General features: G+C 46.9%; 1 protein-coding gene across 1 annotated transcript; it reads left to right on the top strand.

Moving 5' to 3' along the window:
* On the top strand, positions 1 to 23,906 carry LOC8041428 (collagen alpha-1(I) chain). Its single transcript, XM_029987646.4, has 5 exons — positions 1 to 447; positions 13,940 to 13,971; positions 14,615 to 14,649; positions 20,332 to 21,540; positions 22,575 to 23,906. Exons 2-5 carry the CDS (start codon positions 13,941 to 13,943, stop codon positions 23,667 to 23,669), a joined length of 2,370 nt encoding a protein of 789 aa, XP_029843506.2. The 5' UTR covers positions 1 to 447; position 13,940; the 3' UTR covers positions 23,670 to 23,906.
* Positions 23,907 to 27,710: the final 3,804 nt, after the last annotated feature.

The raw sequence follows: 27,710 nt of genomic DNA, 5'->3' as shown, positions 1-27,710 counted from the left end.
AACGTACACGCACCCAGGGAATCGGAAAGGGTTGCGAATGACGTCGCCGACCGTTGACGGGGAATGCGAGAGGCGATCCGACGGGGGTGGGAAGAGGCAAGAAGAGGCAGAAGAAGGAGCACCACCGAGGAGGAACGGGGGAAGGAGAAACGGGTGAGAGTAGACAGACGATCCTCCGAAACGGGAGAGAGAGGAGTCAGCCTCGCCTTCCTCTCGAATCTGGAGCATCCAAGAAAGTGAAACTGCTAATGCTATTCCTCCGGAGGGGGAGGTCACGTGGTGCGGAGGATGATTCCGCGTATATATAAGCTGCCATGGAGGTTTTTTGGCCGGAGGTGCATCTCGAGTCGTGAAGCCCCTCTGAGTGAACTTGCAGTTGGGGCCCTGTAGTGAACAGTGTGCGCAGTCGTCGGGTTTCTTCTCCGGATCGTGCGCAGCCACAGACAGGTAAGGGCAGCGTGCGGCTCACTGCGAGGGGAGTCCACAACCACCGTTTGGATATCGGGACCGAGAGCCGTGGGACCAGAACTCCGGGTCGCTTGTCGTTCGTCACCTGCTGAAGTTTCTTTCCGTTCGTTTATTGGTTCGTTTGGCTTCGTTGCGGTTCGGTTCGCTTGAGTGAAATTACGTGAGTACGCCACCGTGAATTTCACTCTTTTCCCTATTTGTCGTGCGGATTTAATTCAACGACGACAGTTGCTAAAATTGTGAATTCGAGACGTGTAACAAGGATAAATACGGAATTTAAAAAAAAAAATAATAATAATAAAAAAGAAATTATCGGTCTGCGAGGTTTACGACAGCCGGGAAGTCGACGAAGTCAATTCGGATTTTCAAATCGAAAAGTAGCTTAGCTGTATACAATGCCGAGGAAATTTCTTTTTTAATTTCCTAAACTAATCTGTGCGGTTTCTTTTCTTCGATCTGAAAAGCTTACGTTTGTCACTTCTTAAAAGGATTTTTGAACAAGCAGACCTGACCCTAAAGTGTGACAGTAAAAATTAAAGCTATTTTCTTCCTTCAACACGTAGAGCAGTTATCATTTAATCTCTCAAAAAGGTTATGAAAGATTAAACAATTCCAACACTTCGAATAAAAAAAAATCAAAAGAAATACGAGTTTGAGTTGCCACATTTCGAGTGGTGTTAAGGCCCGTTCACACTCTTCCGACTGCTTGCGACCTCTTAAACCTGGGTTCCTTAAAACTTCTTAAACCAGAGAACACACTGGTGCCATGTATTGGGAAGCAGTGTAAACTCGGCGGTCCGGCATATTTTTTTTTTTTATTTCTCGCGCAATATCCTTTCTTTTTTGGCTCGAAAAACTTGTGTCAATGTTATAAACGAGCCTTTCTATGGGTATTACGCACATTTGACCTCGGAAATCTCGCAAAACCTTCGCTTTTGTGAAATGCAGTTTTAGGGTCACCGCATAGATGGCGCCACAATGACAGTGTGTTCCCTCATTCTAGAAACATTTAAGAAGTTGTAAGAGATCTCGTCTCTCTCAGTCGTACTCGGTCGCAAGAGTATGAACGGGCCTTTAGGCATTCTACTAAACCTGGAGCGTCCCTTTCCTGCAAAGCAACTGGGAGAGCCAATCGCTGCAATGTACGATGGAGCTCAGCGAACGACCAGGCTAAAAATAGATGTTTAATCGTTAAAAAACAAAAACAGTCTGCGTTGTGACATTGAGATTGTAAAAAGAAAACATCATTCTCATTGTCACAACGCAAGCAGTTTTTCTTTTTCCTTTTCTTTTTAGGTGTAAACATGTCTTTAGCTTCATCATTGGCCGAGCTCCCTTTGTAGGTTAGGGTGATTGGCTCGATCAAATGCTTTCCGGGAACGTAGACGCTACAGATTTATAAGCGTAAGGTTCCTAAAACATTGAGGTTCAATTGTTTTCTTGCAGAAAATTATTTTGGCGTTCTAATTCCTGCAGCTTTTTCTCTAGATCTCAATGCTTATTTCTTCAAAGCGTCAACAGAAAGGAAAATGGCGCACTGTATATTATTTTTTTTTAATTATTAATATATTTTAATCTAAAAAAAGCAAAAACAAAAAAACGCCGAGCATGTTTAGTTTGGATTGTGTCTTGCGGGTGACCCTCCCGTTACTGCTCTCATTTAAATCTCGTTGTTTGAGAACCTAAGTCACAGAGGGCGTCGCCAGTATAGTAATCACCACATCATTGCTCCGGCGTTAAATGTTGTTAACGCATGAACGAGACCGAATGAACCGGTCTCAATCCGGAAAGCGGTGACTTAAGTTATTACGGAGTTTTCATTAATCCTTCCGGTAACTCCGATAGCGATACCCGATATCGATACGACGCAGGCACAAAGGCGCCGGCGGAGTATCAGGCATCATTATCGGAGTCATCGGAATGATCTACTAAAACTCCCTATTGTCGGAATACAATGTAAAGCCCCAATGGCTCCTGATGCGACCCCTGGTTTTCGCTGCGGACGCGCCACACCGAGAGATGGCGCTAGCGGAAGCACCGATGGGCGATGGAAAACTGGGTATTTTCTTATTATTTGATGGCAAAGGGGTTTTATAGCCTCACTTTCTTTTCAGGGCGTAGTGAGTATAGTTTTCACATTTAAATATTCTAAGCTTAAATGGTAAAACAAAATGGCTAGGTGGCGTAAGCTACCACCCGATCCAAAGGGCTCAGCCGGATTCATTCATCCATCCAACCATTCAAGGCCTACAGAGAGTCTAGATTCAAGAGCGGGTCCATCTGAAACCATAGTGAGTAGCGTTTGTAATTTAATGGCGGACTCCTTCTGCCGAGACTGGTCTCAAGTGCGCATGCGCTGGGAGGAGGAAAGCAGGAGGAACGGTGGAGACGTTCGCAGACAGTCAACGCTTTCGGCGCCACCTCGCAGCTCGTGTTGCAAACGCGGCCCATAAAATCATCCCTCTGTAATACAGGCTCTCTAAGATAACCTGGTGATTCTGTAATATAGGGACTTTTAGGAAACCGTTACCGTGTTCGGCGTACCGCACTACCGGAGTCTTCTTTAAAGCACGCTCCCCGCGGAACACAGTATCAACCGGGCGCGCGCTTAAAAAAGCACGCTTCAAAGGCTCCGGTAATGCGGTACGCGGAACACGGTAACGGTCTTCTAAAAAAGTACCTACTGTCGTTGACAGCTTAGCGAACGCAAGGGGGCCGTGGCCTGGTTCCGGGCACCTAATTAACGCTTCGCAGCCAAAAGGATTACGATATTTGCCGATAGGGACTCCGGAGGCCGAATCCCGAAGCAAGGGACTTTACCAGGTCCGATGCTGGGGAGGTTTATATCCAACAAGGGCGTGCCGTGTGACCAACTTCTCTACAACACAAAAATTCCCGCGTAGCTTGAACAAATAAAAACGACAATTTAATAACCTAGCGAAGAACGTGTACCCAATAAGCAAGGTTCTATCGTTCTTAAAACACGTTATAAAGTCACTTGAAGCTTAGGAAACGCTCGACATCTTATTATCGCGCCTGAACAACAACAACAAATAATTATTAAAACATTTGATTTATTTGATATAGGTCACATTAATTTAATTTAAATAACTGTATGTAGAAAAACAAGATTTTTATTTATCAAGGGATGCAATTTTAAACATAACAATCATGGCATAATAATTTATCAATTCGCCAATTCATCAAAAAGAATGCGGGAAAATAGTTACTGTATTGTATTTAAACATTTAAGGTATAGTTTAAATAATAACTTTTATTGGGGTAAACCCCGCAACACAAGAACAAAGGCACCTTTTTTTCATTTTAAACATAACAGATTAATCGATGAATTCGTCAATTCGTTAAAAAGAAGGCCCAAGAAAGAATTACTGTACCGTATTTAAACACTTAAGGTATAGTTTAATTAATAACCTTTTATTGGTGTAAACCCCGTCATAATAGAACGAAAGCACCTTGATTCTTAGTTTTGTTAGGGAAATATTTTGTTTTGCGTATTTTGATTGCTTACAATAAATAAGACGTTGCTTTTTTCACGTTCTCCTTTGCTTGCAAAGGTACATTGTTTAACTGACCAACAAAGTGGGAGGTAGCAAAAAGCCCACCACTCTGATTTCTTCAGAAGAGCACCGCTTTCTGATCGTGTTCAGCCTGCTATAAATCGTTCTTGCTTGTGATTTAAATCACGATTTAAATCACGAGAAAGGTAATCGAGCAATGACAGCAAACAGGCGAGGGTGCCGACTTTTGAAAAGGGTCTGGTGGTACTTAAACATTGACAAACGGAGAGCTCGGTCGGGTTTAATTGCATCATTATGGTCGAGCAAGCGGTAATATAACTTCATCAAAGACAAGACAAAGAACTAACCAAATGAAAAACCAGAAACGCTGACATGATTGCCACGTTATGCAGCAATGAGTGATAATTACAGTCCTGCTGGGGCCTTACCTATGAAGCGCGGCTATTATGTCACATAGATTTTTTTTTTTTTTTAAGTAAAAGGTATGGACAAGTTTTGTTTTGTTTTGAGCTTCTTTGTTTTATTCTATTTGTCCATCTATAGTGTTTTCGAGATCGTTTCGGCGATTATACTCTCAAAAGTTCCACGGGCGGTAGACATAAATACCCTCTTCCCCAGCCCCGCTTGGCTTTCTACACCTGAATATCTAGAAAGATACAAGAATTGATTCAAGATAGAAAGAAAAACGATAGGGTCCCGGTCTTACCTTACGTGTATTGTGGGGCCACCAATTAAGTTAGACAAAGCTAGATTTCGAGCATGATAGCCACACGCACCGTGTCTGCTGTTACCCAAAAGTATGATCTACGTAAAAAAAAGTACGGATATTAAATTTCACGTATGAGTCGCCAGGGAAACGATGAGCCCGACCTTTATACGCTAGCATTCATACATAGCAAGTAACAAAAACTTTGAATTTTTGGTTTGGCATCATAAAGTGTCATGTCTGAGCTCAAAATCCCTCGACGTGCGATGTGGAAGATATCTCTTTTTTTACGGAATTTCTCATGCGGAACCAGTGACATGAAAAGACGTTTAACTTTCCTTCGTCTTGTTTTACTTTCATCGACTAGACGCATTATGCAAAACCTTCACTGCTGCGGTACTACACTCTCAAACTCGTGTGCTGCGAAGCGTTTTTTTCTTTATATTTTTTTATTCGACTTATGTCACGATGTCTCTGGCACATCGCGATGCCGTTGCGACATAACTTTTTTCTGCACCAGGGTCCCCCACATGCAGCATGTTTCGGAGTTTCACAACACACCTTGATGTGTATAATCCCTGATGTCACCGTTGGCAACGTCTTCTCGCATCTTCTCATGTAACTTAATGTTCTTAGCCTTGAGTCTCTAGAGGTAGCTTTTATGACATGTACTTCCATCGCTTTGTCTTCATGCAGTGCCTGTAAGTCAAGTTTAATGGGTTTTTGTTCACTCTAAGCTGTTTTTACGCTAACCAACCACATTATAACATAGACCATAACCAAGAAGGAGAGTGAAACTTCTCGTTTGTATGTGTGTGTGAAATGGGACGAATTATATCGAGGCTGACAGACATCTAAATGGCGTTGGGGAGCTCGAAAAAAGGGATGTGCGTTTGGATGGAGACACGATGGGAAATAGAATACGCGAGTTAACATACCAGTAGATTAAAAACTAAGGAACCTGTCACACGTCCGCAGAACTTTAGCGTCCCTCTCCCTTACACATTTTAAGCTGTTCGCGAACGATTACGTGTCATGGTAAAAGCAAAGACCCGCGAGATAATTAGAGGATTGCATTAATAGCACATGGTCGCCATCATGTGAGTTTCGTCTCTCCCGTGAGTATTGTGCAGCATACTTACTCCCTGACACTTTAAGAAACGCAAAGTGTGGCGAGTTCCGGCCATCTTCTCGTCACTCCGCAGCTAATTAGATTGCGGCACTTGCTGATAAGGATACCCGTGAACGATTCACGCGTAAGCAAGAAGCGTGTACACAATAAGACACGACCTGTGTTTCTTAAGATGTCGATGGGTATAGCAGGCACCAGCACTGCCGATTTTTGCAGTAGTTTAGATCCAAAAATCATTTCAATGTTGCTAAAAGTATAAAATGACCCCTTTTTTTCCGCTCTCCCCCTCCCCCTCCCCTCCCCCTCCCCTCCCCTCCCCTCCCCTCCCCTCCCCTCCCCCCCCCCCCCCCCCCCCCGAAAAAAAAAAGTGTTTATTATCTTTATTTTTTTTTCCCCAAATGTAGCGCTAGCAATTCGAATTAGTTACCAAAGTTTTGGAACTATACCCGCCATCTCAATGAAAATTTGTGAGTGAATTTTTGAACATGTCAATGGAAAAATAGGGTCCAGTTTTCGCCCGTTTTCGGTAACTGGCGCCCATTTGGCTCCGTGTATTCGAGAGCTTCGTCAGCCGCCATTTTCCCACCGAAAATTTTAGAAAATCTTTAATAACTTTTGATCGAGATAACGGTTAGTTCTGAAACTTTAGCATCTCGTTCGGACCGCTAGCGCTACATTTTGTTCTGAGACTGGACGTTTGGCCATGCGTATAGTTTATTTTCGAGGTAAAAAATATACTGCTTTTTTTTCGGGCACCTTGTAGTTTTCATTTTCCTTTTCTCTAATGTGGTGGTTAACTAAAACATTGAAGTACATTTTTTGCAAGTAAGCGGAGGAAGATCGGTTCAAGTATACTATAAGAAAATTTGGCGCCTATCATTGCCGTCTAACTCACTGCCATAGGTTTAATTCTTCCACTTCGCAATATACATACGCCATATTCTCGACTGACTAAAATGCAACGCGTGATGCCGCCATTTTGTTGTAACCCGTCGGCGAAAAAGATTTCAATGTGAGCTCGCCCAACGCAGTGAGTGACTACACTCGGAACAAGTTTCAGGGTTGCTCTGTCGTATTAATTCGAACCTGGCACCGAAGGCCGATCCGCCCTGTCACACACGCCGTGTTCGTAATGCCCAAGCCTCTTGTTAATCCTGTCTTATCATACAGGACAAGACAAGTTTCACGCGAACCTCTATCGTGGCAGACATATATTTGGCGAGATTCAATTTTTTATACAAAGTATTTCGGTGCCTTTCAAATTTATAAACTATTTGTCCTGACAATGTGGTTTTCCCGCGCTGATAAATTGAGAGCGTAAGAAATTAATGGCATTACCTAGACAGGTATGCTAATCACAACTGTTCACGAATCAGTTAGTTCGGCATTGTTTTAAAAGGGTTATAGACGATAAATTAGGAGCTACGTGTGAAAGGTCAGTTCTTTGTCGGGTGAGCAGACACACCTGGTAACCTCTAGTCAAAGTTTAATCCATGAAGGGCCAGACGTCGACCTCAAGACGCTGAAGACGTTTCTGGACCATTGCAGACTCGTCGTATATTCAATACATAACTCGAACCTGTATTTTTGCTGCTCCCGAATCTAACCACCCCTCTGCAGCCTCTGTCTCCTATTACCAACGTCACACCAAACGCCAAGTGAAAAAAAGAAAAAAAAAAGCCCTAGAACAAGATATACACGCACGAATGAAAGAAGATTAGTTCATGCGATCGGCTAAGTCTCCCCGTAATCCGACACATTTCGCCGCACGTTTCCCCCGAGAGACACGCCTGGCGAGACACAGCAGAAAGACCGACGAGCCGTGACCGTATGTAACGAGACCGACAAGAAGCTCAAAGAAATTCGAAGCCTTTAATCCAGTCGTCACACGAGTCAATCTCCGAACGGTCGGTCAATGGGCCGCACAATGCCACAGACTCAAATTTAGCATCGGCGCGCGGCGTCTTGACGTGAGCCCGAACCTGGCACAGTCAGGGGGTCTGCTGATTTAAATTGGATACGTCGCAAAGATAGCTCTGTTCTCTGACGACAATCCACACGACGACGACGACCCACCCACCAGCTGCTCTTGGCGATCCTTCGTCGCGGCACATCATAAAGTTTGGCTTTGCCGAGGCGTCGGCCCCGGCAGACCGTCGGGGTATGGGACGCCCCGTTGACTCCCCGAGCACGTGCAAGTTCCTCATGGACGCACGGCAATCAGCGTGGACGGCCGTTCCGTCCGTCGGGACGACCGCCGCTCAGGAAGGCATACCGGGAATACCACGGCGGCCTGCCAGGCCTGGTCGAAGGTGAAAGTCGTCCATTGCTGTGGCGGGCTACACGCTGACACCCCGTCGCTGACCCGACCGTAACCGTCTTCCTAGGACGTCCCTCTTTAGACCTGGCCTAGTTCGCGGGGCTGGGAGGAAGAGAGAGAGAGAAAGGAAGAAACTAAAGAAGGACAAGCGGACGGGCAACGATTTCGCTTCTTAACTCTCTCGTTACAACGGCGGCATCCTCTGAGTGACGTCTCGGGGACATTAGAAAACAATGAGCTGTTTAGAGGCGGACTGAGCTCCAGAGGTCTTCGACAGCCACCACGTGTCTTCTTGGGAAGACGCCACATTCGCTTTGTTTAGATGTTCTTTTTTTTTATTTGATTGAAAGAAAACAAGGTGAAAGTGTAAGACACGATTACGGAATGGAACGGAGCGGTCGCAATTGAGCCACTAAATCAGTTCCGCTTGATTATTTGCTCCTTTTTCTTTTATTACTATTATGCTATATCTTCTTTGTTACGTCTTAGCTGAGTTCGTATTTGCTGGGAGTGTCCGTCTTGAAGAAGCGAAAGAGGGTTCCTTCCGCAAAGTTCGCTGAGCGGTTTACTCAAGGGGACGAAACAAAGGGACGTTAAACCGATGGCGAGCAACAGGCAACAGCCTAATCCGTGCAGGCATGCGGAAGAGACACAGGGCGGCGCGATCATAGAAAGTGGTAGATTCTGTGAGCTCAACAGGGTGTCGTTTAGCCTGCAGGTTATGCATTTGACGACCCAATGTGCGCGTGGACTGCAGCGCCACCGCGTGGCGGGAGGAAGCTCGGCACACTGATTGATGCGAGTTTCAGATTACTTAAAGCGTAAATTCGAAGCGGTTCCGTCGTGGTGATGCATCGTTTACTTTGGCATCGTCTGGACACTTTCGACGCTATAGGGGTAGCAAAGCCTACGCTATTCGGAGCTCGAAATGACGTCATAGCCACTGGGAGCTTAGGAAAGGCAGGGCTTGGCGAGTCCCGCTTTTTATCCCCTCCGCAGCAAACGAGATTGCGGCGTTAGCCAATATGGACAGCCGTGAACGGTTCACGCGTAAGCAAAAAGCGTGAACATAATAAGAAAAGTACGCCCTGCGTTGGTTAAGCTGCAGCCGATGCGAGCTGCAAGTCTTTCGAAATAAGGACAAGTGTATGGTCTCGCGGTATGGGTACTGGAAATGATACTCGGGCGTTGGGGGTATACGTTCTTAGGTTGATAAACACGGGGACATTTGGTTAGAGGATGGTAAACGTATACGTTACAAATCCGGACGCAGCCGACGCTGGGGGATAAGGGGACCAATCAGTGAGCATCAAAGCGCAGGTCACTAGACCCCCCCCCCCCCTTTTTTTTTTTATGATTGGTTCAGCGACGGTAGATCACATAGAGAACTATGACGAGCACCACGATGGGGCGCTCCTGAAGCGGACTGATCGGTCCTGTCAGTTTGTAGCGTTGCCGACTTCCGTCTGGACTTGAGGTGAAAACAAGTATAATTGCGTGGGAAACGTCGCTCCTCGTGGAAAGGATTCGTATTAAAAAAAAAAATTCTGGCAGTAAATTTTTAGTGCAATAGTTTTGCAGAATGTTTGCTGTAGTCACGGACAGCTCTAGAAACACGGGGCTTGGCGTGTTCTGAGGATCTTATCATAGCTCCTCAACCTAATACATCGCGCCAGTGCCCGACCGTAGAAGCGAAAAATGGCTGCGGATACCACTATAGTTGGTTGGCTTTGAATTGCGATAGCATTCGCCATGAGACTCACGACGCAGCTCACTGTGAATACAACGAAAAGTTTTGAGTAAACACTTTATTTCATGAATTCAAATTTCCCGCCAAATTCAGCGGGGAAACTGAATTGGCGGTCATAGGTCGTGATATTAATTTTTTCGCCAAATTTATCGGGGAAAGTGAATTGGCCATAGGTCGCGTACCGTCAATTTTTTCCCTAAATTTAGCGGGGAACCTGAATTTGTCTTTTGGTCCCGTGACGTCAGGTCACGCGACATCAATTTTTCCGCCAAATTTAGCGGGGAAACTGAAAAGAAGGAGGCCAGAAAGGTCCACAAAATAAGTTGGGGGGGGGGGGGGGGCGATTGATAAAGAATGCTATCGTCTTAAAAAATGTGAACGTTATAAGTCACGCCCTGCAGTGCTGTCAGTTACGATCATTTGGGTCGTATCTGTCCTTCTAGCGTCTTCTTGGCAGCATAGCACTCAAATCGGAAGGAAGCGTTCTTCCCGTGAGTCCTGTATATATCTACGAGAGACGTAAATATTTACGAACAACAAATTCAACAAACGCTTACAGAGAACGCGAGGCTAGCGCGCTATAAATACAACTCACGTAAATATCCAAATCGCTCAGCGAAGAGAAAACCGTGAACAGGTCGTGACTTCAAAGGCTACGTAAGGAAAATATCTATCAAAAACGTTTCGTTTCCCGCATAGTTTCTTTTTTCTTTTTTTTTATTTCGCTCGGAGGACGGAGATGTCGGCAAACGTATTATTTTCGGCTCTTCGTGCGGAACAAGATTTTTCGTTGTTGTCGTTGTTATTGTTCAACGTGAAATACTTTATAAAGGATGACTAAGCACTTTCCAGAGTTACAAAAAAAAGCGTCATACAAACAATTCGCTCACTGGCACTTAGCGGGAGAGACATCGCCTGTCAAATTTATCGGGTTTTGTTGACCGGTCATCTCAAATTCTGGTAGCCATTGCAATAGTGTCACTGCCGCGGCAGAGTTCACGGGTGTCTGGCACCTTACTCCCATTGACGCGTAATGAAACACGTTATCATAGTCACAACCAACGGCGTTATCGTCGGGACGCGCAGTATGAGTCCCGCGGTATATACGCAAACGATTGCACCAAAATTTGCCGACCTAAAAACGGATTTTCCGTTTGACGATTTTGCCAAGTATGACAAAAATACTATCGCTTTTTTTCTTCAATTTTGTACCCTTTAACTCATTTCTTAGGTAAATTCGAGCTTTTACCTGGAGCCGCAGATGACACTATTCACACATCATACCAAAGACACGGTGTTTGCAGCAAACATGTTGCCTCAAGCATGTTTAAAGTATGCTTTCTCCACACTTATGTAGGCTTCGAACATGTCTAAAAAATGTTTTTGTATGACCCATGTGACGGTCACTCATATACAAGAAAAAAACGCCTAAAACACTGTCTGTAAACTGCCTTTTGTAGGTTGTATTAGCAGTGTGACACCGACTTTGCAGTCTTAAAGGGACACTGACAGATAAAAAAGAAATATTTTTTTTGTTTATTATCCGAAACGATTGAAAACGATGCCTTGACAGTATACCCACGAAATTCGATACTTGAAAACTCAGTATTTGTGAAGTAAAAAAAAAAATGTTCTAAAAGCCAACATATGACTTTCTCGCGTGATCCGCGCAAGCGCAGTGACGTCAAAGATTGAGTCGTCCTGGAACTCGAGCTTCCACGTCGCGCCAGTTCTGCGTGAAAGGCTGCTTCGGCGGAGTAAATACCGAAACTACAGCACACAGAAAGCAAACCCAGTTGTCTTGACCGATTGACGATTTTCTTTTCAAAGTCTGGGAGGTCGTCGGACACCTAAAAGAGAGAACTTCGTCCGATTCCCCAACTCACCCATCACCCTCAGTGCAACATGTGCCGGGCGAAGCCAGCGCTGCCATGTTTTCCGAGGGAGGATAAAAAACCAGGAAGCGACATCACTCCGGACTTCTATTTTCGGTATTTCAAAAAGAAGCGCCGAAGTGCGTTCGCTATTGCTTCAAAACAACATGTTTTACGAATGCCGTTATTAAATATTATAAAAATGTCGCCTTACAAAGCTTCTAAATTTCACAATTTTTGACGTGACAAATGAAAGAAGCAAGGAGGTGACAAGAGAGAGAGAGAAGTGTGCCACAAAAAAAAAATAGGCGCGCGTGTTTTTTTTTTTTTTTAACATTTGGTATTCTCTCACTCTTCTTAAAAAGGCGTGGTAATTTCTTTTTTTTTTTTTCACGATGCGATATTTTTTTGTGTGTGTCTATGACTACAACAAGCATCGTTTTAGACAAAAACAAGAAATACCACCTTTGGGGTGTCAGTGCCCTTTTAAGTGACAGAATATTTTCATTCTTTTCTCCTGTTAAAAGTACTTACCTGAGCCGAGCTTTCCGGAGCAATTTTTTAGAGCCACTCTTGACTCGCTGCTCTTGACCACAAACTAACGATGTCTCTAGGTGCCGGTCTGAGGGAGTATTTTTGGAAAAATCGTGAGGCGGACCAGAGGCGGGTTCGCTGCCCCTTTCGAGTACAGGTTCTGGCGCATCCCGGAGTCGTATTTCCGGGCCTGAAAGGCAGGCACACCGTCCGTTTCACTCGAACACACTCCTGACATTGATGCTTTAGCCCCCTCCCCTGACTCCGTTTCCTCGACTTACTGCAGTCCCGGACCTTAAAAGAGCGTTTGAGAGTTTGTTGCAATGCAGAACTTAATGCCACGGTCCCCCTGTTGCTGACACAGAAACAATGAAACAAGCTGAGGAGGACGAGCGTACCTTTCATGTGTGAAATGTATGTTCGTCGCCCCTTGTCCCGAGTTTGTTGTATTCTTTTTGTGCTAAGTCAACGTTTCCAACGCGGTTAGCTTCACACTGTTCGTATACGTCATACAAAGAAGGCACGGTGTTTGCTGCAGACACAATAACCGAACTACCCCCGTGGGAAGACCACAAGCTTGTTCGAAGAATGTTTGCTTCGTACGTACGATATGCTTCAAATATGTCTAAAGACAGCTTTTCTATTTTTTTTTTTTGTTATGACCAACTTGACGGCACCATCGTAAGGATGGATGGATGGATGTTAATGGCTATACCCTTTGTAACAGGTGGTAGCTTGCGCCACCTAGCCTATGTCTAAGAAATACGCCTCGGCCAGGGCCGGTAGACAATCTTTTGTACGGAATACTGCGGTGCGACCGGGGCTATAAGAAATGCAGGGCGTGGAGAGCCCACGAGCATCTCATTATCGCTCCGCAGCCAATCAGATTGCGGCATTAGCCGAGTGGGACACCCGTGAACGATTCACGCCTAAGCAAAAAGAAGCATGAACATGATAGGCCACGCTCTGCGCTTTCTTAGGCTGTCAGTGACATTGGAATGCCACGTTAAAGCTGCCTGTCTATACACCAAATCTCTGACGCCACGCTACTGCGGTGGCACTGCTGTTTGCGTTGCGCATGAGCAGACGCTTTATCTCACGCGTATGGGGTTTGTGCGCACGCGCAGTGCCCACTCCTGGTGTGGGCGAACGCGGGCTCGTTTTGTAAACGGTGCGTTGCTCTACATTACACCCCTGTTTCACGGGCATTCGAAAGGCCTTCGGAACAAAGGCCTTTATAAGATCGGCGAATTAGCGTGCATTCCTTGTTCTGCGCGTGCCCCTTGGCGTGAAGGCTGATTTTCCGGTTCTATAGGGCCTTCGGGGTGAAGGCCTTTGACGAGATAGTAAAACAGGAGTAATATAGTCTAAAAAAAACAAAAAAAAAAACTAAAATAACCTCAGAGTTCATCGAAGAGGAAGGAAAAAATGGCTTAAAGGCTTCCAGGTATTTCGTGCTTTTTTTCCCCCCCCTTTCAGCACTTCTTTTTTTGACAACCCTAGTGATTTGATTTTGTCGTTATACTGTATGGCGTAAGAAAGCCTTGTTTTTTCTGACTTTTTGCAGTGACGTAAGTACTCGTTTCATCCACATTTTTTAATAATTCCTTTTTCAGAATGAAGGCGCCGCCAGTGCTGTTCCTAATAGGTATGTTCAATGGCAGTTCGACTACCAGATATGATCCTACATGGAATGATACGATGGGAAACGTTTTAAAAATAACTGTAGAGCGCAGGAACGATTTACTGCAGCAACAAGGAGAGGTCGTTTGGTGCTTGTCATTTATACCCAAACATATTGCTTACGGCCGACTTTTGAAGAGTACAAAACAAAACAACTCTATGCAAATATTAGGCCTGGACACTCGACCTTTCTACCTTGACAGAGTCAGAAGGAATGAGAGGCATAAAGTAACAAAGACAAGGGCCCCTGCATCGAATTTCTAACCTCTCTAACACGAGGAGCAAGACAAGATATTCTACCCATCACAAACGTTGTGACGGGCGGAAATAAATGAAAAGTTTGTTTGCTTTGTGAAGTTAAGAGACAATCAAGGGCCACTGGATTGAAAGACATACATGGAAGGGAATAAGATATCTAATTATTATTTTTTTCTCTGAAACGTGCAAAGCGTTAGTGCAATAACTTTGGTACTCATTTAGACAGTTCTGAATGTTGTGTTCATCGTACTGAGCAAGTTTGCCCCCAACAGATTTTCAAAGCTGGTAAGAAAGGGAAGAACAATCGACTGACTGCTTTTTTTTTTTTTTTTCTTTTTTTTTTTTTTCAGGGGCAGTGCTTCTTCAAGGTGGATCCGCGGCTCGGGTAAGTTAGCCTGAGCGTCAGCCGTGCCTCTTGTTAGTCCTAACTTAAAATTATTAACTATACAAATCTAAGACAAAAATGGATAAATGTTGCGCGAACAATATATTGCGTAAAAAAAAAAGGCCCGATTATTATTATTTTTTTTTTTTAAGGTGCGCAGTTGGAAATGTTTGAAACAGGGACCACGTGTTATCAAGAACGCTCACAAAAATTAGGAAAGTGTACATTTTGTTATTGTACCGGAAGATTGCCGACAATTCTTGCTTGAACAAATTGGGTAGCCTTATTTATTGTTTGGAGGACTGACTTCCAATACTTATACCAAAGTTTGTAGGTCTCTGAATGGTGGTTCTTTTGTAGAGCCGTCGGGTATTCGTGGTTCGTAGCACTGAAACAACTGTAAGGAGGACGCAGGTAAAAGGAATGGCATATAGAACACAATACCAGAGTTCGTCGCCATAATTGCGATGTCACGTAGGAGCGACCACGATTACTTAGAGACGTACCAATGACTACGAGAATGGAAACACCGGTTGATAAAAAGTTTTATGTACGGTGCCCAGAAATTAATATGGTCTAATATGCCCCTATACACGCGTGTCTTTAGAGAGCGGTGATAGCTGATAACTAATTACATTGAACAGATTTAATGCTCCTTCCAATTTCTCGTGCGTTGAAAGTATGTGACTGGAAACTTCGTTGATCGCTTGAGTTCCCTTTAACCTTTCGATATTATTAAACTCTCCGGCACGCTCTAGGGGCATTTAATTGTACAAGAGGTGCGTTCAGCACGAGTGAGACAGATAAAGAATGTACCGTACGCTTACAATGCTATATGCTGCTTTAGATAGTACCATAAACTTAATAAAACGTCATTTACATATTAACTTACTTTCGCGTGGCAAACCATTTTTCTTTTTTTTTTTTTTTTTACATGGTTAAATAAATTAGGAAAGAAAGACTCGTTTCTATTAGACGGAGCGCTTCCACACTCCAATAAGGCGGGTTCGAATTTCGACTGGTTACCCTGCCCCGGAAACCCGGTTCGCTTAACTCGAACGCGCATAAGTCGAACGTCGGAAAGGCGAGGGACGGGAGTTTGCAGGGAGGACGCCCCGATGACCTTGGTGCAGAGATAGGCCTCGCGTAACCTGCTCTCGCGTTCCTTCGCGTCACGCCCAGGCAACGTCAAGCGTCAATTTCACTGCCGTCGAACACCGTCGGAAGATGAACGCGTGCGTGCACTACGCCTTCTCATTCATGAGCAACGAATACGTTACTCATCTTGTTTTGCTTAACAAATACGTTACAAAAAACGCTTCTTTTTTTCTTCCTTCGTAATTTTATTTCAGTTTTAAGTAAACGCGCAAAAACAGTTTTGGATGTTCTTTTTAAACCAGTTTTTAATTTTTTTTTTTTTTTTTTTTTTTTTTTTTTGCGTCACAGAATATATTTTTCTTTGAGAAGAGTACAGGAGGCTATAGAAAGCCAAAAGCCTGCTTTTTGGTACCAAAGCTTGAAAATATAGTGGACTATTGGTTACCTCCTTTCCTTCGAAAACGTTTCGCCCGCCAACTTCTCGATGACGAGCACAACTGGTCAACAATGCGCTCGTCAACGATCAATCCGTCGACGAACGTTTGGACCCGCGTTGATAAGTGCCGTGACATTTAGATTTGCGATGATAAGTGCCGTGACCGCACTTATCATCACTTGAGAATGACCAGTTTTATGTTGTGTTTAAAAAGCACGGTGGAAGCTTGGAGTCATCGGTTCGGGTGAAATGCTACGTCACGACCACGTGATTTCCCAAATTGCTTTTAAGTTGAGGAGGAAAGCTAAGGAAAAAGTTGAAAAGTCATTTCATGGTCCCTTTAACCAGTAAGCGGCTCTAACGTTTACCCTTTATACCGACACACGCATCGGCAACGACCTAGCGTAAATCTTCGCGCGACTAAGTATATTGCTACGCCCACTGAAAACATTCAACCTCAAATCAAATTCTACGACGCGTACATTTAACGTCGCAGGGTCTACCTCGAGACGTAAAGAAACAAAACCGGTGTTTTCGAGCGCAGCGACTCCCATCGGCCCGACTTATTACACACACTTAGAGAAAGGCCGCTCAGAAAGATCTCTGCCATTCCAGACGAATCATCTTAAGGCGACGGATATGCGTGTAAGAGGCGGCGGCTCCGCCGACAGGAACGACATGCGGGTCAGGGAGGCCGAGCTCGACTTCCGTGGTCAAGGCACTCCCCTTGTCAGAAGCCGGCCATCTGCCGCCGCTACCTGAGACCGATTTCCCCTTCCGCTGCCTTTCGTGCGTCGTCAGACTCGTCCACGAGTCCCGGGATCGTTCGCGAACGTAATAGCGCGAAATCTAGCGGCACAATGTCCCTCCAGGACAGTCGCATCATCGACGCACGTTTTTATACAGAGTAGAGAGAGACACAAAGTCGTCCCAGACCGCTTAACGCAACCTAAGCAAGCTATTTTAGAGAAGGTATAGGGACGCACGGCGCCTGCGGCCGACGCTAAATTTAGTCGCCGCCCCTCATGGTCAAGCGGTTTCTTCCTCGCAGCCCGTCGGCCCGGTCCTCGCATATATGGTCCCCATCTTTTTGAAGACGTGATCGCCTAATCTACATCATCTCGAGGCGTCTGTCGCCTTGTCGAATTGCTTATATTCCAGTCAATCGTTGTGGTCCTTCTCTCGCTTCGAGCCGCGTGCATGCTCCGGGGAGGCTTCTCTTTTTTTCATCCTCTTTTTGGGACTCTCGCGCTCCATTGTTTGCATAAAATAAGGTCGAGCGGAACGAGCTGTTTGGCAGCGGCAGACGCGTTCTATTGCTTCGCGCGGGGCTCCCCGCTGTGCGCCCGATGGCTGTCTCTTCTTTTCGTGGAGGGAGGAAAGGGGGGAAAGTGGCTCTCCTTTTTTAGATGTTTCCAACTATGACATGTGTTCGGATGCGTTTTAGCCCCCTCCCCCCCCCCCCCCCCCCCCCCCCCCCCCGCCCCTTCTTTGTCGGCTACATTTTTCTTAGCCTCCCCTTTTCCTATTTTCACGACGATCGTCTGAGGAACGAAGCAAAATGTAAACAAACGGGTAACAGCAGCCCAAAGCGAAAAGCCTGGAGGAGCTACCACGCACCCGGAAGACGCAGTTCGCGGAACGTGGTGGAAAATGTCGATGCACACCCCGGCCTGAGAGCGTAATTATCCACGCAAATAAAGGAAACGTCGAATGCCGAGCGGCTTGCGGGGGAAGGAGAGGGGATGGCCCGAAGCGGCATGCTGTCGCATTTGGGGTTACATCCGTCGCGCGGAGCCTCGGCGGAGAGTCCTTTTTGGATCGTAAACGCGGTTATTAAGTGCCCCGCTTGTTTCCTCGATGACCCTTTCAAAAATGGAAATATAGTTTTCGTTTTTCTTTTTTTGCCTTTTGTGTGTGTGAGTGTGTGGTACCTTTGCATTGAGGGCAGAGGTTTGGATTTTGCGACGCGTCGTTTACTTGAAGCTTGCAGCGTTGAACGCTGCGCACGGTGAAGAAAGGTAAAGTACACACCTGATACATTGATCGATCGATCGATCAATTGATTGATTGATTGATTGATTGAACGCGTTTTTATTTAATAAATACTGCTCCGTTCTTGTCTTTTGGCAGATGAGAATGCTGATATTTTAACGCCAAAACTTCGTTCGCAGTGAGCGCGATAATTTATGGAGTGGAGCACCACTTGATCCCGATGAATTTTAGGCAGGGTCCATTTTTAGGCGACTAAAGGTTCGTTCATCTTGTTCATCATTACTAACTTCGATCTCCAGAACTGAATCTAAAGCAAAGCCGCATGTCGATCGAAAGAGAGTCTCCAGCTACGTGGAGCATAAGCAAAATAATCAATCTATCGCACATAGCCTGGAAGTTGCTAAACATGAACGTGGGTCTCGGGCTCAAAATACTTCCGCTTTCTGCAACCTCCTCTTGTTTTCTAGTTTCCAATTTACTCTAGCGCAACAATACCGCTCTTGTCTGAAGCGGCCGTAAAAACCAAATATCATTGGCCTCCCAGCCGAGGCGTAACGGATATATTTTATTGTAGAGTCTAAACAAAAAACAAAAAAAAAAGCAAAAAAATATCTCACAAAATTACGGCTAATGAAATACGGTTGGTATCAGTTGTAACACCACGAAGCGTAACTGTCAATGCCCGTGGTCATTAATAGTACACACAACAGGAACGGCAGTCTACACAAATAAGCGTGCGATCAATTATTTTTTTCATAACCTATATATATATATATATATATATATATATATATATATATATATATATATTAATTTGTGGTTGCCAGATACTCGTCACTTTTTCTTAGAGATATCTGATAAACGTGGCACCATAATATGTTTTCCTCTCCGTTTCATTTTGCCTCCAGTAACTTTTCTGTATTCCCTGCATGAGTACTCGCGGGTCAAGTACACCCCCAAACAACAAACCGTTTGGAAAAACTGATGAATTGTACAATAATTGAATTTGCAACTTTCCCACTTCATTTCAGCGACTCCTGTGAAACATACCGGAAATAATAGTTCGGGTGAAATCCCCTAACCATTTTTAGTTAATATAATACCTTCGCGTCACATGCATGCATGGTACGATTACATTGTCTGCATCCCTCCATGCCTGCCTGTATGTTGGTACACCTGGTATTCTTTCGAAATTTGTCTCCACATCCTTGTACAAAATGTCGAGACTAAAAAAAAAAAAAAAAAAAAAAGCATATCCTTAGTTGCGCATTTTTTTTTTTTTATATGCAACGCGACTCACAAGCGCACAGGAAACCCGACTAGAACGTTAACTGAGACCCGCCAACACTATTTACGACAGAGGGCAAAAGTCGATCGCAATTCGCACGCGATTCCTATCGCAGCAGCACAACCCTATAGGAATAACTCCCGCACATAATAAAAATCGAATTTCCGAATATACCGGCAATTCACCAAACCATGGCCGACATCGTGCGAAATTGCAGTAATCGCAGCGGGTTCGTCAAAGTCAAAAGGTATAGGAAAGCAAGAGCTTCAAAAAGCCAATCATGTTTGTTTTAGCGACGCTGCGAGCTTTCATTTTCGAAAACTGAATTGCACCTTCGCTCCACGCACGCCAGTCTCCAAGCATCCACGCGCCGTTGGCGACGTACAAAGGCATCCCGTCTGAAGACAAAGTTCAGGGAGTCAGCCGCTTTTACACCAGGCGGGGGTCACGAAATTCTCCGGAGCAACAAAGTAAAAGGGCCGCTCTCTCCCCTCTTTCGTCGTTCCACGCGCACTTTGGCCACGCGCACTCTCGTAAAGGAAGCGCCGGTTACTTCCTCTTCGCTCCATCGAACAGGAACATAAAGAAACCCACGCGAGCGAGCGCAATTGACCGTTATAAATAATTAATCGAAGCGGCCCACGAATTGAATTATACCACCGAGCTATGCAGAGTGTGTGCGTTACGAATCCTGACTCGAGGATGACCCGTCATCAGTGAATCGGGGTGACCACGGGCGAGGAGACGAATCGATCTTCGGTGCGACTTGATTGCCCGGCAGGTCGACCAGGAAACAGATCTGACGACATGTGTTGCGGTCTTCCTTATATATATGACGGACTTTTTTTTCTCTCCCTCTCTCCAGCGTCCGTCGGCCGGTTACGGTGGTGCCGACGAATTCCTGAACCAAGTCGGAGGTGGGACCACGGCAAGACCCCAAGACTACGGCGACGGGCGCGATTACACCACCGGTGATCTCCCGGCTCCGCACCCGGGCGGTCACGACGCCTATTCCAACGGGGACGACGGCTACGGAAAAAATGGGCACGGTGGACCTTCCACGACCGGGCCTGCGGGTCCGTTCGGAGCGACTGGAACCACCGGTCCAGCCCATCCGCACCACGGAACTGGTGCAACCGGTAGTCCCTTCGGCCACACGGGGCCGGCCGACGCGACAGGAACCACGGGCTATCCTGGCTTCGGACACACCGGAACCACCGGCCACGGTGGTCATCATGCTGGAACCACCGGCCACACGGGTCACCATGGTGGTACAACCGGCCCCACCGCCCACGGAGGAACAATCTTTCACACCGGGCACCACGGTGGAACTACTGGCCCCACGGGCCACGGTGGGACAACCTTTCACACAGGTCACCATGGCGGCGCCACCGGCCACACTGGACCAGGAGGACAATTTGAACCCTTCAGGGCTACCGGCGGTCCTGCGGGACATTCGGACCATCTCAGACCCGGTCCTGCGTACGTTCCAGGAGAGCCAGGGGGTCCCGGTTATGGTCCATCGGGACCTTCCGAGCCCTTTCAGGGGCCATCCGGTCCTGCCGGACCATCCTTTGGACCTGCCGGTGGACCCGGAACAACCTTCGGTCCTGGGGGTGATCAGACCGGACCAACTGGGCCAGCTTCGGGACCATTTGGCGTAACCGGACCGAGGACACCATTCCCGACCTTCCCATCGACTAGGCCTGCTGGTCATGCTGGTACTGCCACGGCGGGAGGACCTGGCACATTCGGGTTCACGGGACAACCGGCCGGGCCAAGTCATCACGGCGGTCCAGGGGGACCTGTTGGTCCGGCAGATTTGGGACTACCGGAGACTTCGCAGCCGCCCAGTGGTCCTGGATTTTCACACGGAGCTCCCCATGGCGGGCAGCAACAGGGCGGCGACTATGACGATGGGCAGTACCACGGCGATGATGGACAAGTCTGGCCCGCCATCAGAGGCACTCCAGGACAGGACTACCCGATCTACAACACCGTGCCGCAGACCGGATTTAGCTGCAAGAGCCACCAGTATCCAGGTTATTATGGCGACACAGAAGCACAATGTCAGGTACGTTTGTGAAGTCATTGGAATTTAAGACAGTGATAAAGCCGAATAAAGTAAGAAACGCCGAAGATAACTATAAACAAAACTGAAATAATGACTAGAAGAAAACGAGCTATGTCCAAACTTTGAAACACATTAAACTAAGTAAGACAAAAATAAAAAAGAAAAAAATTGTTTTTTTTTTTTTGTGTGTGTGTGTGGGGGGGGGGGGGGGGTCACCTCAGACGTGGAATTATTACATGCACATCATATTTCCTATCAATCCAGTGAACATTGAAACCATATCCGCAGCGCAATGAAAGCGCCTGGACACCTGAAGCCGGATTTGCATCCACCATCGAAACTTAAAATAATCGTCGTGCGCGTACGACAGTGAAGAAAAACGGCTTTCTTAATTAGTTAGGCTTTTTCAACTCTTGTGAGTTACATTCAGCTCCAGCTAATTACGACGGCGTTGTATTTAGAGTGTTATGTTTACAAAGCATGTTTAGTCAGTCAATTCTTATAGGACATGGCGTAAAGACCCACTGATAGTAAGAGCGTTTTTTATACTTTTTGCAACAAGTCAATAGCGACCTGGCTCGGAATTCCGATTTGCATGAGGATTTAATTCATATCTGGGCATCGCTATTCCATTGCCTCTTTCTACAAACGGCAGCTTGATTGGTTGTTGCTGCGGCGTAAAGTGGGCTCGTGGGTGTTGTTCATATAAAGCTTGTTCTGTCCACGGAACTTTACGCTATTGACGATGAATGAACGAACGTGCGTGCGTTTACGCACCGGCCTTGAGTAACATACATGTGTAGAAAAGGGTGACTTGATGGCAGTTAAGTAATACGGTTTTTTTTTAACGAGTATATCTCGTAAATAAACAAAGTAAAAAAATTACTGGTCACTGTGTTCTCTTTTTTTCAGTTCACACAGAAACTTCGCGCAGAGGAAATAATGCTGAAGAGTCAGTCAAAAAAGGCTGTGGATAATAACGCATTGTAGTTGTTTTACTTGTTCCTACTAACGTCTGGCTTTTTAATCGACAGGTCTTCCACATATGCCAAGAAGACGGCAGGCATGATGCATTCCTGTGCCCCAACGGGACAGTATTCAACCAGAGGTTCTTCGTCTGCGACTGGTGGTACAACTTCGACTGCAACGAAACCCCTCAGTTCTACGACCTAAACTCCCAGCTGTACGTGGTCCCTGAAGGCGGATTTCAAGGTGGCCCATCTGGAGGACAATCCGTTGGCCCAGGCGTCGGACCCGGAGTCGGTCCAGGCGTCGGGCCCGGAGTCGGTCCAGGCGTCGGACCCGGAGTCGGTCCCGGTGGTTACGAAGGACCTACACACCACGACGGCGCGACACATCATGGCGGTGTCACCCACCCCGGAGGCCCGACTCACCATACTGGTCCTGCCCACCACACTGGTCCTACTCATCACACTGGTCCTCCCCATCACACTGGTCCTGCCCACCATACTGGTCCGCCCCATCACACTGGCCCTGCCCATCACACTGGCCCTGCCCACCACACTGGTCCGCCCCACCACACTGGTCCTGCCCACCATGGTGGTCTGGCGCATCACGGCGGTCCAGGAGCTGACCACACCGGACACACCACGCACAGACACCCCGGAAGCACCACTCCTGGCGGATCTTTCACGGGAGTCCCCGGGGGTGGATTCCCTGAGGATAAATCACCCTTTACTGGCGGTTTCGGTGGACCAACCCACGGCGGACCAACTCATGGCGGCACTGGACATACCGAACCGGGACACGACGGCGGCGGACACACTCACGGCGGACCTACCCACGGCGGTCTCGGACACGGCGGTCCAAGTCACGGTGGAGATGCCGACAGCGACGATTACGGCGACGCTGGGAGACCGGGCTATGGTGGCGGATCGCGAGGTGGAAGACCGACGGGCGGCCTGGGTACGACACCCACCGATTACTCGACTGGAGCGGGCTTGGGTGGCGACGACTACGCGACTGGCGGAGGCAAGCTGACCACAGGGGCAGGAGGACACGGACACCACACGACGCATCACGAGCTGCCTACGCCTCACCGCGGCGGCGGAGGCAACGGTGAAGACGCGGCTGAAAGAGGACAGCTCAAATACCCGAGCTACTACTGAGCGGATCGCCCTAGGTTGAGTGGTTGTGTAAAATACTTTGTGCGTGGCGGGTTGGTGCCACGACGGTGCCGACACGCGAGTGAGTGTGCGTGCTTCACCTCTTTTGCAAAATCAGTCTGCATTCCCCAGTCGCGAGTGTCTGTGTTCATCGCTTGAGTACGTGAAATGTATTTGTTAACTTGTTTTCGAGTATATTATTATATCTATAGAGGTTGAAATAAACGTTGTTTTTGTTGAGACTGCGTTTTGTCTGCTTAAGCTTCGGCGAAAAATGAGCAGCTCCGGCTTGGATCCGTTCTTATGCGGAGAGCAAGTCGTCTGCTTCTTGCGCAGGAGTTGCGATGACGTCAGAAGGACGCCGAGATCTGATTGGCTTTGACTGAAAGGATAGTGGATAGACCTCTATGCCAGATGCCTTCAGGCATCTAGCATTGAGGTCTACCCACTATCCTTTCCGTATTGAGTCTACCCAATAATATATATATTTTAATCAGCCAATAAGAGTTTGGCGTTTTGACATCATCGCAACCCCTGTGCAAGAAACAGACGAACTTGCGCTCCGCGTTGAGTTGCATTTGTTGAGACCTCGTCAAACATACCTCGGTATCATTGCGCCGGTTACTCCGTGTCTATCGCTTTGTCATATGGGTATGCAACGATGCATTCTTACCATTTTAACGACTCAGAAGTGACAGAATTTATATTTTTCGCGCAAGAATTTAGACCTACACATAGCGCGGTGAAGAATTGCTACTCTGAACAGCGCGTAACATGGAACGTCGACAAATCAGCAAAATCGAAAAACACAATCATTTAGATATATTTATTAGCTAACGAATCTGCTGAAGCAAAAGGCCGCGATGAAAGGTAACTAGCCAATCCTTTCTATGGGAGAAGCTCACCACTGTTTTGAAGAAAAACAACTCGCAGTCGCTATATCGAGCAGCCCGATATACGGTCCCCCGCCCCCCCCCCCCCCCCCCCCAAAAAAAAAAATCTGAAGCACACACAACCAAACACAATTCTCCAAGAGGTTATTTGGCACTGGAGTAACTATTAAATAAAGATGTCGCAATACCAGTTTAAAAAAGAAACTGCACTGCGCATTCATAATGTTCACTGCACTCGTTGTCTTTGTGGGTATCACCACGGCTAAACCAATAGCACGCAGAGAAAAAGCCCAGAATCTCGCCGCATTCACTGCGCGTGATTGGTTTGGTCGGTGGTAGCAGACGCACCAAGAGGACGAGTGCCGTGACGAAGCACTTTTGGCGCTGCCCGATTGGCCCCATCGGGTAGTACCGGTGGCTGCGGTCTGACCTAAAGTGAAACGGAGCAAAACGGAACTGTGCCAAGAATGCTTCGAATAAAAAAAAAATGCAGTGTCATCCCTAGCTGTAACGGTCCAAAGACGATAAGTCGTGGGTTTCCCTAGTACTAGATGTATTTGAAAAAGAAAAAAAAAATTTCAGGAGGACACCTAAGACTGCTTACGTGTAAGAATACGAAAACATTCGTACACGCGGCACATTCCTACAAGCAGCGCGCCCCACCGTCCTCCGATGAGGCCGCCCGCCCGCCGGCCTCTGCGGCGGCCGCGCGTGCACCACCCTCTCTCTTTTATTCCCGCGCGCAGTCCGCAGCCCCAGGAAGAGGGCTTCACTGTGGGGTGGCGTTCCTTAGAACTATAACGCGTGGCAGTCAATGGGAATTTATTGCCCGCTTCGCTCAGCCGGAATTGAGGTGCCGTTTCGCTCAGCCGGATTTAGGTGCCGTTTTTCGCGGTCACAGACAACGCCGGCTGCGCTCCATAAGACAGTTAACGCATTCGCATAACAAAAAAATAAAAGAACAATTTAGAGGTAAATTTTAGAGTGTTTTTAGCCCGTGAATATAAATATCACGTTCGTTTTCGCCGAAGATCTAATTAAACGCGAGAAAACACGAACAACCTTCGACCAGTCGTTACGTCCTACGCAGATCTCTCGGGCGCCAATAAGCGTGTGTCGCACGTGTAGGCAGCGCGTACGAATGCGAGCTTGCCAGCTATTCGCCTCGAGACACAAAATGAGTTTAGGGGAAGCCTGCTCTTGTTTCTTCATGGTTCTCTATATATGAGGCCCGTGGCGATTCCATCTGTCCACACTACGGGTGGAGACAAGGCATCCACACTAACCGCTCATTCACACTGGAAGCGGATCCGCGCTCGCAAAGCGGTTGCGAACGCGGTTGTATAAAGATCCAGTACATTTGCACGCGCACTCGATGACATCAAGTGCGCGTGAAATTGTACTGGATCTTTGTACAACCGCGTTCGCAACCGCTTTGCGAACGCGGATCCGCTTCCAGTGTGAATGAGCGGGGAGAGGATACTGCGCACGAGCTCTTAGCAGTTCATTCCAGTGCGCGAGCGCTGCATTGGAGTCGCCCATGGCTTGGGCCTCTCGTCTGTAGCGTTCGTTTTTCATCGACTAAGTGTAAAACGCCGTAGTCCTGCTTTTCACTACATAAGCCGTGCCGATCGAATATTTATCAGTCGTGACGTCGTTTTTTAAGCTTTATAAAAAAAGCGAGAGTGCGTGTGCACTCTCGCTATTTTCATAAAGGTACTGAAGGTACCTTTGATAGGTACTGAAGATTCGCGAACGCGGAGATTCCGAACACTCCGGATATGACGTCACGCTACGGGAAGGAGGGGCTTCGCGGTACTTTGAAAATATTTTTCTGTATAGCCTACGTGCACCAAACTGAAAAAATATATAATCTGGGTATTCCTGATCTTGGAGGTCAAATGAAGACGATTTAAGTGTTTTTCTTCAAGTACAGATCCGCTTCAATTTCCCTTCAATTGGAGCCTCGTCAACGATTTTCTTTTTTGAAATAACGTGCACGTGTGATGAAGGGTGTACACATGTTGATCGATTTCGGCGGAAGATCAAAAGTTAGCCAAAGTAAACAGAAATATTATCATAAAAAAATCCCAAGACGTGGATGTTGATCCTAGCCACGCGCCTACACGGTTAAAACACTGTTAGAATTCGTGGATTTCCATCGTCGTACTAATGAACCACGGGCGCCAACGGGTCGATCATTACCGAGCCTGAGCTGACCGGTAACGCAATGTTCGCGGATCCGATGTGTGACCCGAGTTCGGCCGTGACGCGTCAGGCATAGGGTGCCTTCATGTGCGCTTTGCTAGGTGGAGACATCTGGCCATTTTGTCCCACACTTTTATTTTTCTCTTTTGTTCAGAAGCGCGTGAAAGAGCGCGTCCTTGCACGCGCTCGTGGTTGTTGTTGTTGTTGTTGTTGAGTGTTGTTACACACGGGAAGAGGGGATGCCTGCACGTAATGTTAGCCTCCTTGGGCAGGGGCAAGACTCGCACAGGCGGGGAAAGAGGGTGAGAAAAGAAGAGAAGAGGGGTTGGGGGGTGATTTGGTCACCAATCACTGGATGGGTAGGGTCGAATCAGGAGGCTATTTTCTTGAGGGAGGGGGGACACTGCAGAACTGTCTTCTGGTATGGAGATCACAGATTAGTCGATGGCAGTTGAGACGAGAAGGCGTGGCTGGTCTAGGTGGCGGGCCGGTGGGCTAGAGGCGCGTTGCAAGTCCAGTGGCTTTGAGGTACTCAAGAAGAGATTTATAGACAAGTTCTCTTCTTCGTCGACCTCCGGTAGGAAAAAGGATATCGTTCTTTTGAGTCACAGTTGTGCTGGCACTTAGGATGGTGGTAAAAAGGGACCGTCGAGCTTGATCGTAGTGAGAACAGTTTAGGAGGACGTGGTCAAGGTCCTCTGGGACATTGCATTTGGCACAGTTGGGTGTACTAGACCTGGAGATCTTGTGAAGTGTCGTTGATGTGTAGGCGCAGTTTGCACGAAGGCGATGGAGCAGCGTGGAATCTGATCTGGTTAGTTTTGACTCGGGGAGTGATGGAGGAGGATTTCCGCTTGCAACTTCTGTATGGGGGTGACGCATTGTGGTAATTAATTTGCACAGTCTGCGCGCTTCGCAATAACGTGGGATGAAAAGACTGGGT

The sequence above is a fragment of the Ixodes scapularis genome, unplaced genomic scaffold (assembly GCF_016920785.2).
Source record: "Ixodes scapularis isolate PalLabHiFi unplaced genomic scaffold, ASM1692078v2 PGA_scaffold2__306_contigs__length_199485367, whole genome shotgun sequence".
NCBI classification, from domain to species: domain Eukaryota; kingdom Metazoa; phylum Arthropoda; class Arachnida; order Ixodida; family Ixodidae; genus Ixodes; species Ixodes scapularis.
The sequence above is the reverse complement of the archived record's forward strand: the minus strand, read 5'-3'. Positions and strand labels throughout refer to the sequence as shown.

Excerpts from the sequence above, each read along its gene's own strand:
- LOC8041428 (XM_029987646.4), top strand. The coding sequence starts at position 13,941 with ATGAAGGCGCCGCCAGTGCTGTTCCTAATAG. Across the intron at positions 14,650-20,331 it reads AAGGTGGATCCGCGGCTCGG|CGTCCGTCGGCCGGTTACGG; the intron begins GTAAGTTAGCCT and ends CCCTCTCTCCAG. Across the intron at positions 21,541-22,574 it reads ACACAGAAGCACAATGTCAG|GTCTTCCACATATGCCAAGA; the intron begins GTACGTTTGTGA and ends TTTAATCGACAG.